Here is a 17,995-nt window from a genome sequence, read left to right as displayed (position 1 = left end):
CAGAAGGAGATTGTTTGTAGCCGCATTGTAGCTTTACATGATGCCGGTTGGTCACTTGATAAAAAGAATCATCTGGTGACATAAAAGTTATGACTTGGCCCCGCTCAAAGTCCAGACCTTAATCCGATTGAGCAAATCTGGGATTTGCTGGATACCAAAATAAATAAATCTGGTGTAACATCGAAATAATCTCTTTGGAATGAACTTCAAACCATATGGAATGGTTTAACAAGTGAAGAAATAAAAAATATGTGAACGATTAAATGCAAACCAAAGGGTGGCCACAATAGATATCAACTTATCAGACTATTTTTGTTTTCACAATATATTGTTATCTGTTTATCTTCATTGTGTTAAGTGTATAATCATAACTGCACACTACTGTATACATCCATATCTATATATCTGAAGTTTATCAAATTAATCTTCAACAGATTCTTTATTGCTTTAAATTTTTTAAGTAAACATTGCTACATTTCCATTTGTATGTGCTTTGATGTCTATGTTTACATCTGGACTCGGATGTGCCTGTGTGAGAATGTGACCTAGCAAAGACTACTTGCACATACCTTGTTTGGACGCTAAGCCATTATACCACACTCACTCAGAGTAGTTCCACCAAAGAGTTTACTGTACTTTCACTTCATCTCAAAAGGCACATGTACCCACTAAAGTCACAGCCTTGGGGCCTGTTCCACAAAGCAGGATTACCTAGTTACCCAGATACTGCACAACTGCACTGCAAAACCCAGACTCCCTGAAATCTGGAACAAGGACTGTTAAAAGTAAAAAGAGATACTCTAGGTTTACTCGGTACAGTTTTTTTTGGCTAAATCAATAATCCTGCTTGGTGGAAAATGTTCCTGGAATAGTGCTTGTTTGTGTATTTTCTTAGCAGAGAAGTTGTCATTCAGCCAGGAGATACCTGGTAAATATTAGGTTTTGGGCATACATACCTGTAGCTGTATATCGATTCATATAATACATTTTGGGGATTCAATCCCTGGAATGGTTCTGCATGAACATGGAAAGAGGCAACAGCCAGACAGAAAAGTATTAATATAAAAATTAATTGTATTAATTGTAAATTAATTTTATACTGGCACTCTTTCAACAATGAGATTCATTTTATTGTCATTTTCTATATTGTCATTTTTGCACATACTGTATCCTCTTGTGGTAGACAGACCACAGTTCATGAATGAATTACTTTTATTACTTATGTCAGGAAACATTATTTATATTGTTCACATTGTCTGTGGTTAATTACATGCTGGTCATTATGTATTATTTTTTGCATGAAAATATGAATATGAAAATATTCAAAACTTCATTATGCGAACACAAATGTATGTGGTGAACAGAATTTTCCTGTATGAACTGAACTTGTTGAAGGATTGCATTGACTGCTCAGTGCCCGGTGGTACTGTACATTATATTTTGCAATATAAAAAGCATGAATTCAGTAGTATAGGGGGTAATCGTCTTGTCAAATATCCAAATACTGCTGATTTTTCATTGCACCTATTAACAAATCACTAACTGATATAAATATATGTACATATATAATATATAGCTATATACACAGATTATATATAATCCGTATGTGTAATATACATACATGTATACAATGCACATATGTAGTACATACATCAAGAAATATATTAATATCAAACATATTTGTAGTGGATTACATGAAAACTAAACAATACTAAAATAATTTACATCATCCATAATAACAGTGATTAAAAAATATATTAAAAAGTCATAAGAAGCTCCTGAAAGGGAAATTAAATATTTACATAAACATATTTCCCTTTGACTTGAGGTTTTTCCATGTCACATAGCCATGGCAGATGAGAAATGGCTGGATGAGATGGATGATGGGACATAAAGGTAGAGAGGGAGGGTGAATGCAGAGAAGGGTTTTTAAGCAGTAGGCATGGCAGGTCCAAGGGTCAACTGAAAATTGTAAAATTGACCAGATGGAGATTGAATTAAAGTTTACACTCAAAACACCAAGACCTCCTGCCCTCACTCCAGCTCCCTCCTAATGCCTTAAACAGAAGCACCATCAGCATAGCTTGAGTCCTACATGGAGTGCCGACCCAATTTTGAATGATCCAATCAAATAAATTCTTACAGGTAGAGCACCTACAGGTTTAAACATCACCTGTGTTCAAGAAAATTGTGAGAAGAAGGCTATAATTTTACAGGCTGAATAAAGGGAGCAGTAGTTTCTTTATTTAGAGAACACACACAGAACATATTTGCCCACTTTAGGTGAGCAGAATGATAATATAAATGTTCTAGATTATGTAGGTGTTTTTGGTGTGTAACAGTTTTTAACAGTACCATGACTTTCTTCAGCAGAGTTCAGTTGACCGAAATATACCATGTAATTGTTAGCAGCAGCAGATTCCAATCAACACTTGGGACACTCCCTTGCACTGCATTCTTTAACTTCAGCTCCTGTTGCCTTCAACCCCCCCTGGTTGCTCTGGAGAGAAGCACACACACGCAGGACGAGTCGATCCTTATCCACCTCCAGCCGACCTTCCTGTTGACATCCATAGTCAGAGCCCTGACGTAGGACTGCTTTGGCTTGCACATGCTGGCCCACTGCTTCTTGTCCACTCCGCGGCAGCTCCCTCCGGAGACGCCCAGGGGCGCCGAACTCCCTGAGGCCGCCGCCGCTTTGCCCCGGCCGGAGCCGCGGAGCTGGGCCGTTCTGCACCGCGTCTCAAAAAAGTACTGTTTCAGAGGACCCGTAAGGGTCTGGATCTCGGGCAGCACGTTGACGGTGTCCCCGTAGAGGTCGACGGCGGTTTTCTTGTCCGTGACCCACATGTTGTGCGAGTCGCACACCGACATCTCCCTAGGCCCGACAGAGGAGGCGTGGGAGCGCTTGGGCCTGGCTCTAGTGTGAGAGGCCTGTTCTCCCTTCGCTTCATCGGCCTCTTCGTCGAATCCCTCCGATTCCGCCTGTCCCTCCATGCCCCCTGGTCCATCTGTGTGCATATCGCTTCCTTCATCCCTCTTTTCGTCCTCCTCTCTCACCCTTCCGTCCTCGGTCAACCCACCCTCCAGCATGAGCATGAGAGGGGGGTGGTCCGGCGGTGAGGAAGAGGGGGAAAACAGTACTCTTGGGTGCGAGTCCAAAAACAACAGATCTGCCTCTCCCAGCAACTTCCCTCCTGTCATATCCGCCTCTCCTGCCCTGTATACTTCATTCAATTCACCCCCCCAGTTACCAGCACTGTCCTCCACCGATAGCTTTTCTGCCTTATCATAATGACCCATTGCATGAAAATAATTTTCCTTTGGAGTGGTGCCAGGTAAACGGTCGTCTTCATGAGCAGCGATATCCTGAGATTTGTATTCCTCTGCTTTGCGGTTATTTGGAGAAATTCGGTTCCCCTTCCATTGTACATCCTGTAACCTGTCGTTTTCAGTGTGAAAGCTTCTCAAGTTTCCTCTGACAATGTCATTGTCAGTATCCTGATATGTATTGTCCCTTTGTGTAACGATATCAATCTGGGGATCTTGTTGTGTTTCACTTTGAAGTAAGTATTTCTCCTGCTTTGTTTTGTCTTGGTAATTGTAGTCCACTTGATCCATTAAAGAAGGTAAACTGTAGTCCACTTGGTTGTGGTTATCCTGTGACTGAGCGTCGGCTGTATCACTCAGGGATGTCTTGTCTGTTTGATTGCTAGCAGTAGTCACATTAAAATCCTTCTGTGAAGCATTGTCCAGATGGCTTGAGTGTTTCAGGCTTTTACTATTTCGGTCAGTGTTGTGCAGAGAGGACACACTCTTGTGAGTCTGCTTGCTATTCGTTGTATCAGTCCTTAAGCTCATACTTGCATCAGAAAGACGGTTGTATTCGCTGTTGCTGTTTCTGTGGTTATCAATGCTTCTGCCAGGCTCTGTCGCTGCAGCAATGGGCCTAGGGGCAGGACTGCGAGGGAAGGGCAGGGCCGAGGTGATCACCATGGCAACCAAGGGAAGCCAGTGCATCACTCCCAAGACGTATCAACTAAACAGACAGAACATATGATACATGAGAGGGACATAAGTGTAAGTACACAGGACAAGACAATATATAAGAAAAAATATTTTTGACAACCTCACACCAGACCGATTGGGACAGTGGTTAAGCAGTTTGTTTCCACCACTAGATGGCAAACAAGACCTCTATATTCTGAAACTACATATTATTCATTCCTGAGCTAACATCCTAGCGTGCTTTGCCAAAGGTTGCCTTGAGCACATTTGAAACCCATTATCTCAGAGGTGTGTGTCTTTAACTGCAGTGATGTGGGTGAATTCCGGCACTTAAATCTCCCCGTCTTGCACGGAGGTACAAATGTCATTTAGTTTCTCCACCATCCCCACCCCAAGGTACAGCCAGGTGTCCTTCTTTTATTTTGATGAATGACAGAAAGGAGGGAGGGAAGACCTACAGAAGAGAGTAAAACAGGAGGAATGCCCAGAATGTGAATTATGCGGGTTTAGACTAGAGATTCCCTCAGGGTTATCTGTCATTCTCACCGCAAGGGGGAGAGGTAGGGAGCGAGAAGCAGGGGTGCTCACCGCCACACATTTACATGCTAAGACGTCAACACGCTGAGCGGCAACCACGCCCGCCCTCTCGCTTCTGGGGCTCTGACTGACAGATTGCTGTCAAACCAAGGGAGAGAGCGCCACTCCAGGTCAAGGATCTGAATAAAGAAAACACCTAAGCCTGCAATATGAGCTGCCAAATGCACAATATGTAGTATTTGCCATTGGATTACCAATACTTTGTAATAGATATTGGTGGGACTGCTCACTTTATTGATGCAGTTTTAACATGCAGTTTAACATGCTCCTCTGTCACTTTCATTTTTCTTCTTTCCACATTGGCGAGAGCAACAGATAAACTCTCAGAACTGGTGCAACTCGTTACACCATTAAATATATTTTTGAACTTTTGACTGACAGGTAGCACTTCTGTGGAAACATGACTGCCTTTGTACGGAGGTTTATAAACAAATCTTCCACGTAATCCTTGGGCCCAGCCTATAACCTAGTGGTTAAAGCACATGACTGGTAGCCACGATAACATCCAAACAGTTGTTGGGCCTTGAGCAAGGCCTTTACACCCAACATAGATTGTAGTACATACTGTAGATTGTAAGCATATATTATATGTTATACCGTAATTAAAAAGAATCTCATCTTTCGGGTGATTCATAAAATTGCCTATTTTGCTCAGTTTCATCAATTTGTGCTTAATCCATGTATGTGAAATTCTGTATACAATATATATCTACAAATCCCATAGAAAGTGTATTTAAAATGTTCCCATATTTCTGCACTGCTCTTTCTGGTTCTCACTCTTTTAAGTAGTCTGTTAAAACTTGCACCTGGAGCAGACACCTTCTCCTGACCTTTGAGCTCCTTCCTAAACCATTTGAATAGCATGCCTATCACCATGTCATTCTGAAGGCCTGACAAGGATGTGGAAAATGCTAGAATGTGAGAATTATCAGTGCAACAGAGGTTAATCCGCTCTCAGATACGGTCAACACTCTGTCACTCTAGGAAACTGATTGGTAGCAACAGATTGTGGTCTCTTATGAGCCCAGTGGCATTGCCTAGGAACAGCCAACATTAACAGAAAATAAAAGACAGAATATGTGTGTTTATGACATGTTCTTTTTACCTTTTTTACTGAGAATGAATGACAGAAAGAGGAGTGTATTTTTGAGTATATGTGCTTGTTTGGCAAAGCCTAACAAGCACATATAGGTCTGGCTGCAGGATGGGGATCTGTGAACTCAGAAACAAGCAGCCACATCTGCAGATAACAGCATTTGTTGTCTCTGTCACACACAGAAGTACTTTCACGCTTCATTTGAGCCAATGATATGCTTAATTGGTTATGGCTGGACAGGGTCAACTCACTGGATTGCTGGATGGTTTGGAGTGATGGATATTGTAGCATATTTGCTCACAAACCATGCCCCTATTCGTACCTCTCTTAGTTCTGTTAACTCCGAGTTACACTGCAAGTGTTGGCATCCAGTCAAAATAAGGAAATTACACCCAAGTTAGAATTGTACAGTTTGGCAGAAGTACAAAGAGCAAATATTATGTTTCCAAAATGGAAATGTTTTGCAGCAATATCAATTCAATGTGTTTGCATTCGTTAATTACTTCTCCGTAGTATATGCTGTTTTCCACTAGTGCTGTCAGGTGTGATATACCCAGCACATATTCAAATTTGATAATACACGCTCAGAAACACGTGTGCCAAATGCAAAAGAGCAAGAGCCTTTAAAAAAAAGTGCCTTTTAAATTAATCATATCCTGTGTCATGTAAAATGATATGTTGCTCAATAGTACCATGTCAGACAACATGGTTGGTTGTCTCTAGGCAGTCTTCTTTCTCCAAAATATGCTACTGAAAAATTTTAAGAAAAAGAAGAACTCAATATGCTGCATGCTCTTAGTAATAGTTGTTTCATATGGAACTCGAGTATTTGGAAAATTAACTTTTCCCAAACACCACAGATGTTGCCAAATCCACCAAAGCTGGGAAAGTAAGGTTTTGACTAATTCCTAAGTTTAAATAAGTACTCCAGCATTGTGATTTGATAATAATTTCCGGTAAAACAGTCAATGTCTTCTCTTTTTAATTACAAGTACCTCAAAGCAGGTCTTGAGACATCACCATGACTAGACTCCTCTAGGTTTTGTTGTTATGTCCATGGAAAATGTGGCTTTATCTTTCATTTCTAATCAAACAGTGGGATCTCTAGGGACATGCTGTTCTTATTAAGAGATCAGCACATTAGCAAACTATTGTTCAAGTGTGCATTTCATTAGGCTTTACTCTGCAATGCTGAAGTCTTATTCCACACACTCAGGGACTGCAGCTAAGTCATATACACTGTTTTTTCTGTAATAATATGATAACTACATATGCCCATAGTTTCAGCATCTCAGTTTTTACAAAGCCCATTTAGTGAGGACAATGATTGTTTTTATTGGCGTTCCAAATTATCTTCAATGACTGCTAAAACTGACCTTTATTACCCTTTGAACCAAATTTCTGTCATGTTTAAAGCTCAATTTAGCCTTGTTCGGTCAACAAAGAAAGCTCAATAAAAATCAGACCATCACTGCATCATATCAAGAAATAAACTAAATACTACAGTAACACAACAGAGCAGCTAACTCAATACCAGCTTCTCTATTGAAATTGCCATGGAATTCCCCGATTTGGTTTTCAGGTGAGTTTACAAAACATGTGAAAAATGATGCAGGCAATGTTAGGGTTGGGAAACAAGTTGCTGGAGGAGTGTGCCTTTAAGCAAGAATTTTGATGAAACATGAAACAGCAGCTAGACACTGGCAGGTTTGACCACCCATGGTGTCACTCCTTAAGGTTGAAATTAGATACATTTCCTGTCTCCAGTCCTCTTTTAATCAACCCTAACTTATAATGACCTCAAGAAAGGGACAAGCAAACTGTAATACAGTTTGCCAACATGCCAACCATGAAAGACCATTTTGTAAAGACTTCAATAATGATTTAACTTGCCAACTGTGCAAGACCATTTTGTAAACACTTTGATAAGGATTTAACAAGTATCACAACACTTATGTAGAAAACAGTTTTCCATTATTACAGGAGTTCAGGTTGCTAAAGATATAGATTTTTGAATGGCAATGGTTGAAGACCAAAGTGACAGGCATTAAAAGGTTCTTGTAGCCCTATGCATCAGACAAAATAGCACTGAGCATGTTTTGATGCTTTGGGAAACTGAATGACAGTTTTACAGGCATATGTGAGGTTGTATTTACTTTGTGCCACTTGTGTATCTGAGGTTGTATGTTTGTCTGCACATGGTTGAGCTTTTCTGTCCTCAGCGCAAAAAGTCCATTAGTCCTGTTGACTCCCTGATCACATCATGCTCCATGTATTCTGTCTTCTCCTCATGATCTAGTACCTCTCACGGCCCTTTTCCTCTTAGCTGGTAATGTTGACTGGAGTCTGTTTGTGTGAATCCCTCACACAAGGAGAGAAAAATGTAAATGTATTTTCCCACAGGGCAAAAAAGATTAATGCCTGTCAGTATAACCCTAGCAAGATTATTTTTTGTTCCATTTGCAGTACAAATATACTCTCTATACATCTGCAAATCAAAACTTGAGCTGTAACATTAATGAATGTGAATGCATATAGCTTATACGAACTACAAAAAAAAATCACAGGATGGTAACTACAAAGTTCTTGATTATTAATCCATTGGTAACATAGATTTTATCATTAAAAAGGACTGTGGACTACAGACATTCAAGCAGGTAGTCGACAACCCTTGCAAGGGTGATTTTAGTACTTTTAGTACTTAATACTTTAGTACTAGTACTTTAGTACTTATAACTAAGCATTGGCTTAACTTTATTATAAATAATAAAAGCAGCAGGACATAAGGCAGAAAAGAATATAATGTAACGTTATTTCTACTTCTAAAAATGTACGACTTTGTCATCTTTAAAATGAAAAGCAACAAGCACTAAAATTCAGCATTTCAAGTTTTCTGAAATATTTGTGTAAAATGAAGAGAACATCTATTTGATATTCAAAAAATGCTGTGTATGAAAAGACTACACAAATATGGGCTGTATGATTGATATACTACTGCAGTTTTGGGCCAGAAATTGATGTAGAGCGGGGTTAGAGCGGTGGGCTGCAATAATTTTTGAAACAAGCATTAAACTCATTAATAAGGTAGTTTTCCTTATAGTGATCCCGTCAGGTGGTGATAGTAATAATATGTACTACATTTAAGTGTTTTAATAAAATAAATAATGCCTAAGATATGCACTAGCCCATTAACCCCATACATTACTGTCTACATTGCTCTATGAAATATCTGAGTGTGGCATGTCTGGGTGGTACACAGAAATATGCTACTCAATTGCACTTTATTTCCCTGAACCCTAATGAGCAAGCACTTATTGCAGCAGCTAAATTTTAACTGTTTAATCAGAGTAAAACTTTAAATACCAATATGTTGCAACAACTGATGTCTGAACTAGAGCGCCATGCAATGTATGAAAAAACTATTAGGCTACTACTACTACTATAACTACTACTACTAATAATAATACTAATACTAATAATACAAATAATGACAGTGTTCTTACCGTTTAGGAGAGATTCCGACAGCTCGTTCTTTCAGCGGAAAAGGCATAGATTCCGTGGTCCGAGACTCTCCAAGAATCCGTAGTAATAGCTTCCAGTGGTGTAGTTGTCAAAATCAATATCTTACGTGTTTTGTCCATATTAATAATCTCTACATTATATCGCGTAACCATGTATTTAAAATAAGTCACTTCAACAATAGCCTATTTCGCTTTCGATCCATATGGGGAAAAACACGAAAATTCCTTAAACTATGTTTTGTTTTTTGTTTTTTATCAACAGTGGGTTTCTGAACATCTATACATGAAATGAGACATCATGCAATGTATCATTTAACTAATTTCAAACGTATAATTGGTAGCCTAAGAACCGCGATGTCAAAACTATAAGAACTTATTGAATTCGGACATTACGTCAGGTCAGGTTTTAAAATAAATGCTCCATAAATGCTAGAAGTCTAGAGCTGAAGAAGTCGTTGTCGGAAATAGTTGGCGCAATGAGCTTTACTCACTCTCGAGCCAGACGTGGAAGGAAGAATACAACAAGAGGGGAGGATTTCCAAAGAGGGAATAGGACTGCGTGGACGGCAACAACAGACAGACAGGATGAGGAACATCTGTAAAGAGTGGTAGTATCGACCGCCTCCTATTTTACACAGGTTATTTCTGGAAAAGCGTTTTAGTGAGGACAAACCAAAACAAAAAGACAACCTTCCACAATCGTTCAATATCTTCGGATGTTCACAGCAATGGATGTATTATGTCGTTTTTTAAAATGAGAAACACGTGTTTGACATGACTATCATGTTACGACAACTATTTATGCTACCACATCTAACTTGCTCTTCTCAAGCGCTATGTATCGATGTAGTCATATATATTCAGGAGAGGATTAACCAAGAAAAGAGTTTCTTCCGAAATCTAAAACACGAGAAGTCATAAATTGCCTTTTCTTTTTGCAGTGAAAGTAAATCGGCCAGGTAAGTCATGACGTCACGACGACGAACAATCAAGTGGTTTGAGGCGGGACTACAGTGTGCGTGTGAGAGGACATGATTCAAACAAGACGTGTATGTAGCTACGCGAGAAGGCGAGGACAGGGAGGTATGGCAAGATAAAAGTGTTTGAGTGGAAGAAAAGAGAAGGGAGGTAAGGGGGAAGCACAAAGATGGAAGGATGATAAGAAATAATGGGACCAGGTATTTAGCATAGAGATGTATAGTGTCCAGTGTACTCTCTTCACGTCCTAGAACGGAGTGCTGTTAATGTCCAATCAGCTTCTGGTCTAGTCAAAGCTCTAATTGAATGGGAAGCCATAAATTGGTAGATGTACAGAGAAAGCGGGTGCCCCTCCCTGGCCTTTTCTTTCCTTTACCAATCTGTCGTTCTCATTTCACCAAAAGCTTTCTACTTTGAAAGTTTTAAAAGATGAAAGGGTTAGGGAAAGAAAGGAGACAAAAGCGGGATGTGTTCTGTTACAGTACTGCCCTGAGCGCATGCCCTTGAAAGAGTCAAGAAAAAAGGGGAGTGAGAAGGTAAGAGTGGTTAATCCAGACAACGCAGACTGGATCCTGAAGTACATGACAGTAGACTATGTAGTGATTAATGGTGTACAGGCACTGGCACAGGATTAATGAACTATTTTGTAGGCCTACCTCCAAAAAAGTCTGAAAACTGCTGTGCTACTGTTGACAAATACAACCCAAAGCGGGTTTACTCTTTTCATCCACCCTTCCATGTGTTTTCTTAGCATTTAATGTCTGCCACTCACATTAGCTGTGCCCTCCCTCCACTTGTTTCTTTGCTTTGTCTAAACTTGCCTTGTACATACTTACCGGGAGATACGTCAGCCTTAAGTCAAGAGAGCGTGAGAGGCAAAGAATGCTGGGACAAAGGATGACATGGCAAAGGGCAAGATGAGTGTGAAAAACAGACACCACACTGAAAATACTGGGTTCTCATCAGCTCCAAACATTCTTTGCCTGTACCATGTTGCAATGGATCCATTCATTCATGTTTTGTTGAACTTTGACAGATATACCTGACCCTGGATCCCTTCCAGCAGTGTCAGAGGTCGACGGCCCTCTACTCCACCCTTACATGCCAGCCATTAATGCAGCATGACAGAGAACTGTTTGTGAGTTTCAGATTTTTTTTTTTTTTGGAGCACTGATAGTATTTGGATTGGTGTGCAGGCAGGGTGGAAATCCAAAGAAAAAACCTGAAGAGAAGAAACAGTTATGCAATGGGTGCATCACTTTATGTTTCTGTTAATTGCTTTTATGAATGACTATTGTTTGATATGCTGGCATTAATGATAATGACATAATTACCATTCAAGTTTAGTTCCAGAGTTATATGTCTGAACAGAGATGGAATATACAGTGCAGTCCGTAACTATTCAAACAAACAGTTGCAATAAACAACCAGCATGTGGTTACTTTGCAGACTTTCAGCTTTAATTTGAGTTTTTTTCCGTCAATATTGGGTGAACTGTGTAGGAATTACAGCCCTTTCTATACATAGTCCCCCCCAATTTTAGGACACGAAAAGTAATTGGATATGTTAAGGCAGGTGTGTTAGGTTTCATTGTTAGGTCATGAATAAAAGAGCCAGCAAAAGGTTCAGAGTTGATTCTAGGTTTGGAGTCTGTTGTTATCTCTCAACAAGAGGACCAAAGATGCCAATAAACAAGCCATCATTAGGCAAGATAAATCAGTCAGGGACACTGTGATAAAATTAGGTGTGTCAAAATCAACTGTTTGGTATATTATTAATAAGCAAGAATGCATTGGTGAGCTCTGCAATGGTAAACGGCCTGGTAGACCATGAAAGACCAGTGTAATGAGTGACAGAAGAATCCTTTGAATGGTGAAGAATCCTTTTGTAACTGTTCAAACTCACCAGGATATAGGCAAAGATGTGCCAACCATCAAGAGACTACTGTGCCAACTTTACCTCAGAGGGTTCACCACAAAATCCAAACACCTGGCAAGCCTCAAGAATAGAATGCCCGTGTTTACAGTTTGCCAAAAAATCTGTGAAACATGGTGGTTGTAGTGTTATGGGTTGGGCATGTATGGCTGCCACTGGAACTTACTCGCTTGTGTTCATTGATGTCACTACTGGATGAATGCCAAAGTATACAGAAACATCTTGTCTGCTCAGCTCCAAGCAAATGCATCAAAACTGATTGGACGGCGCTTCCTCCTGCGGCATGACAATAATCCAAAACATACAGCCAAAGCAACCAAGGACAAAAAGTGTAATGTTCTTGACTGGCCAAGTCAATCAACTGACCTCAATCCAATTGAGCATGCATTTCAAATGAAAGCTGAAAGTAGGCACTTTAATCACCAAAAAATAAAAAAAATAAAAAAAACATCCAGTGAGCAGAAGTTCTGCAGGCGAAAACACATTGTTAATGAGAGTGGTCAGAGGAGACAGGCCTGACAGTATCGCAAATAACCATACATTACAATCGCGGTATGCAGAAGAGCATCTCCGAACACACAAGAACAAAATAAGTCTAATAAATACCTAAGTGCTCAGTGTATACTGTAAAGGAAGACTACAGACGATAAAACTAGGCTATACAAATTAACCTTTGCTTTCTATTTGACATGACCTGTGTTTGACATCTCTTAAAAACCTGTTAACCTTTTTTTAAATCTTGAAACTGTATGATTTTTCTAATTTTCTAATTTGGTGGGATTAAAACAGTAAACATGAAATAAACATAATGCTATGTTTTGTCCTGTCGGTGTTGTGTGGGGTTAGCTTTGTATAAAATGTTCAAAAACATTTAGATATACAGGATAATAAGCATTAAAATGCAAAAATGAGCAAGGTACTTTTTGAGTTACTTGGCAATGGAAAATATTGTGGAGGTACAACGATTGTGGAAATTATCTCTATCTAAACCTTGTTTCCTTTTGCTTTTCCCTTCCCTGCTCAATTGCATCTCACTTGCTCTGTCCTGTTTTCTCTTCCTCCAACAAACTTTTTTCCATCTTTTTGCCACTTCCTCCCTTCTCATGTCCACATGCCAGAAGAGCAAAGGATGGAAAAGACAGTTTGTTGCAGGAAGAGAAGACAGGATAGATCATCTAATTCAATGTCCTATCTCTTGTTCATTTTCTCATTTGCTCACACCCCTTGTCAAGTTTTAAACCTCACAAGTGTACTGTCACCTTAAATAAACAGTTTTAATCCCTCTCTCAGAAATCGCCAGACCTGGGATTTATATCAATGGCAGTTTGTGTAATTCCAGTTGAGCGTTAATGTGTGACTTAATGCTGAGGGAAATCTGTCAGTCTTTTATTTTACTGAACTAAACAAAGTATCACTTACTGCGCAAATCCTCTACATTTGTTTTGCCACCCAATGCAATTTTCACACACTGTTTCCCCTCTCCTCCTGGTTTTTGTCTTTAATTTGGGTTTATTAGTGCATAAGGAAACAATGAACAACAGGGTTTAACACGTGTAATGGGTTTGTGGAATAATACAGCAACAAATCAAGCAGGCCTTGCAAAACACATCAACAACAACAGGGATTCTAATGAAGAAAACACAGTGAAGAAATGAGGAAAAAAACTGGCCGTGTTCGTGCCGTTTCCATTTAGGCTGCATTTTACTGCTGTCAAGTGTCTACTGTGCGTCTATTAACCTCTCCCTCCTCCTGTTCTTTTATTATAGCCTCAGTCAGTGTGCGCACATGGGCTGGGGACCGCGTCTCCTGGAGCTCATCTGTGTGTTTTCAGTGCCCAGCATTAACCCTCTCTTTCCGCTCCCTTTCTCTCCCCCCTCTCCTGGCACGATCTCAGCCCTCCCCCAAACTCTGTCTGGGACATTGATTTCAGCGACATGTGTTTCCAATTTCGCCCGTAATCTTGTCCACCAGAATCACCCTTAATTAGCAAAAAACTCAGATCAACGTGTGACAGTGACAGAGAGAGGGGGCGACCGACACAAGGACAGAATGGGGGAGAGGGAGAGGGTTAAATATCTTGGAAAATAATTTACATTTATTTTGGCACACTTAGAGAAGGGGGTGTGGTGAGTTTTATTTTTTATTTTTATCCCAATCATCTTTAACATTTTCATGTTAATTTCCCGTAATGTGCCCCATTGAATACTATACTTAAAAAAAAAAAAAAGCTTTGACCCTGGTGGAGCTCTGGGTGGCTCTCATTTGACAGGGTGGGTCCACGAGAGTGATTCTTAATTTCACAGTAAAGCAGGGGTCAAAAAGGGTGAGGAGCAAGCTTCAGCACATGCAGATGTCTAAAGAGCATTTGTAGTGTGGAATGTCCACTGTTTTTTTGAAGGGGGTGGGGGTGGAGTGCCATGGAGGGTGGGCGGGTTTGATTTCTGGAATTTCTTAATCATGGGAACAGGGGGCACGGTTCAATGTAATCCTTAACGAGTAACAGATTTGAATGAGTGAGAGTTGGTGGGGGGTTGGGGGGGGGGGGGGGGGGGTCTGCGAAGCATTACTGGATTACGATGATCAACTTTGCTGTGGACAGCGACCAAGGTCTGCGGTGGTCCGTCCCCAAGCTCTTGTGCAGCATCTCTGAGTATTAGCCTAACAGGCTCTCACTGTCTCACCCGCATTTCACCACTCTTCTGTTTCCCTTCAATCGACTCCCCCATCTTCCTCCAAGGTCATGTTACATTCAAAGTCAAAGGTGCTTTGTTGGTGTGACAGCGAACAGTGGAGTCAAAGCAGTTACCCCACAAAAGCAAGAAGCGCTGTAGTACATAGTCTGTGCGCTTCAGAACAGACTATACGGTTGTTCCTCTGGATCTCAAACTCATCCTTCCATCCCCTTTTCCCCACTTTCCCCCCTTGTCTCTGTAATTCATTTCTTCTTGCTTATTCTTTTCTCCCTTTCTTTCTCCCTGTGTCAGGGGAAGAATACAACACAGTATAAACTTTACTCGCGCTACAATACATACCGGTTTGGATTTCAAAGGCAGTCTTGTTGTATAGACTGTTTGAACCACACCAACAATTAACAGGAGATAGATTTACTCTGTATCCAGAGCACAAAAGAGAGACGGTCCACTTTTTCATGCCTCTGTCCAATGCTGAAAAGGAGATGTATTTTGGAGCCCCCTCTCCGCCCCTCTCTCGCCATCTGTCCATCTCTGGGGAGCAGGACTGTTTGGGTGGAGGGGGTTACACAGATGGACTCAATGACACGTTGACTGACTGGTTATCATCACACTATACGAGATCAAAAACACAATAAGCGTGTGATACAATTATTCTTTAATAATGGTCGTCACACCAGCTGAGTCACTGCAACCCTGTCAGTGATGGATACTTTTGACACACATATCTTTGCATTGATACCTAGGCTTTTCACGAGGTCACACCGCTGATCTGTTTACCCTTAAAGGTACAATGGGTCATTTTGGACTTCTAACGGTCAGGAGAGGAATTGCAGCAACAAACACCTTCAAACTACAACACTGTTTATCCCTCCCCCTTCTCTGTGAACACGCTGACCATTTACAATGGTCTAGTAACAATGTTTTAACACAAAAATCTTACCTATTGTACCTTTAACTTGTGCACCTTATACCACACTTACTGTATGTCACTACCTGGCTGTACACAGGTTGAGCTACTTTATGATGTATATACCAATTTAATTTTCAAATAATTTAAATATGGTACTGTATAATGGCGATGACAGAGTGAGAAAACAGCCTTTGAAATTCAAGTTACACACGTATCGCCGACATTTGTCCCTGCCAGACCCACATCGCCACCTGGTGGACAGGAATTGTGCTACAGCCTGAAAAGCTGTGGGAGAGTTGGGAGAGTTATGCTTCAGGAATCCTGCAACTGGTGAAGCTATCAAATTCTGTAAATCACTGGTTGCATGAACAAATGATAAGACTTTGCTTTCCACAGCAAAAGCAATATTATTGGTTGAAATATGTAATACCTGACAGCTCCTCCTATTTATGGATTGAGTCTAATAATCATCTGATCTAAATAGCTTGGCAGACATGTGCTTTATGGATTTCCCCAGTCCTTAATGGATTCCAAAATTTATGAACCAACCGTATTAAGCCAGAAGGTCCAACTAAAAAATACGGAGGGCATGTAGTGAATTTAGAAGATTTAAATGATAAAACATTTTTTGCGAAAAAAATCCTGGAAGTCCATACTGTTATTGCAGAGCCAGCAACAACAAAGCCACAGCTGGACTTTCTCAGAGACAGCCAGCTGTCAGAGTCACACCAGGTCTAGAGGGTAGAATTGCAAGAAAAGTTTACATTTTCACTGCTGTTAGCGCTTTGAAAAGAACACTGTAACGAGGTTAGTGTAACGGCTTTAACAGGTACAGCCCTGTAACTGTCAGCCAGATGACTGGCAGTGAGCTGGAGGCCCAGGGGATTTAGCTCTGCTCTCTGCATTAGACTGATCACTAGCAGTCCTGGCAAGGATGTCGTTTTCATTGCAATTACAGCCTGTTGGCTTTACGAGACCCTTCATATCACAGATTATCTGAGGTAAATAGTACAATTGCTATTGTCAAGAGAAGCAAAAGGAAGGAATGTCAGAGTCGTGGAGAAAAGAGATAAGCACACCTTATAGTGGGCTTTCGGAAAGGGCACCTACAGCATCACATACAGAGCGAGGGTATCCTGTGAGGTCCTCTGGACATTATGTCTTAAATATGGATTATTGTGTAATCTCAATCCTAGGATTGAAGGGAGTCTTACTTGAGACAAGCTGCTGACTCTCCAACTCCGGTTCTGTATCTGCAGCTGTGCTCAACGCTCCACTGTACAGGGCTACTGCCATTCGACAGGAAGGGAGCGAGAATGGGAGAGAGAGAGAGGGAGGGAGAGATGGAGGGAGGGAGAGGAACAAAGGGAGATAAAGAGGGAGGGTGAGAGTGAGGGATAGGGAGAGAGGGAGGAAGGGAGGGAGGGAGGGAGGGAGCGAGAGAGAGAGAGGGAGGGAGAGAGAGAGGGAGGAAGGGAGGGAGGGAGTGAAAGAGACGGAGGGAGGTTTTTCATTGGTTTTGCTCTGATGTCTATCTACTGTGAGCAGAAGGACAGTGTCAAACCACAGGCCGGTTTTCAACATGTGCCTGCTACAAGATATAGACCACTTCAACATGGATTTCTAAATTCGTCTTCTGTGTTTTGGTTCAATCTTTATATTTTGTGTCTGTATTTAATTCGCATTTTTCCTATGCCTCTCATGTTCCATTAATGCTGTTGCAGTGTCCTCCACAATGTGGTGCAACTTTGTCTTTCACAATCTGCAGATGTAAACACATAGTTAATATTGACTGAATAGGGAGGCGGTGTTGGGCGGTTTGCATGCAAGGTACAATATATTCATATATAGACATTTGTTTGTGTGTGAAAACTATAGAAGAAATTGAATGTTGATCCAGAAGATTGCAGCAGACAAACTGAAGTGAGAGTAACAGATTGAGAGGAAAGGGAGAGGGAAGGGGGGACAGGGTCCTCCTGAGAACAGAGAGAAGACGAAGATAAAGCGGTCGTCGTTAGAGATTGGACGGGAAAGCAAAGGCACACGAAAAGATGAAAAAAATACAGGGAATGTGGGAATGCAGAAACGGAAGCAGCCAGGCATCTGCGCTTCAGGAGTACATCAGACATCTGATTACTATGTGCAGCAGATTACAGAGGAGTGGGATTCCTTTCTCTTTTTTAATACTGCCTCTCTCTTTGTAGTTAGTCCCCTGGGTACAAGCAAATGCACGCACACATGCATATTACTGTTTCTC

The 17,995-nt window shown here is 40.9% G+C and overlaps 1 protein-coding gene across 1 annotated transcript; it reads right to left on the bottom strand.

Annotated features, from left to right (window-relative positions):
• Positions 1-1,209: 1,209 nt before the first annotated feature.
• On the bottom strand, positions 1,210-10,196 carry LOC133122311 (uncharacterized). The gene is made up of 2 exons (XM_061232238.1): positions 9,205-10,196; positions 1,210-4,039 (listed from the first exon to the last, which is right to left on the bottom strand). The coding sequence occupies exon 2, from the start codon at positions 4,018-4,020 to the stop codon at positions 2,482-2,484; it is 1,539 nt and encodes a 512-aa protein (XP_061088222.1). The 5' UTR covers positions 4,021-4,039; positions 9,205-10,196; the 3' UTR covers positions 1,210-2,481.
• Positions 10,197-17,995: the final 7,799 nt, after the last annotated feature.

This window comes from Conger conger, chromosome 2 (genome assembly GCF_963514075.1).
Source record: "Conger conger chromosome 2, fConCon1.1, whole genome shotgun sequence".
Taxonomy (NCBI): Eukaryota; Metazoa; Chordata; class Actinopteri; order Anguilliformes; family Congridae; genus Conger; species Conger conger.
Note: the sequence above shows the minus strand (reverse complement) of the source record. Positions and strands in the feature narration are given on the sequence as shown.

What these genes read in the sequence shown, in the direction of transcription:
- LOC133122311 (XM_061232238.1), bottom strand. Translation starts at nt 4,020, where the DNA reads ATGCACTGGCTTCCCTTGGTTGCCATGGTGATCACCTCGGCCCTGCCC.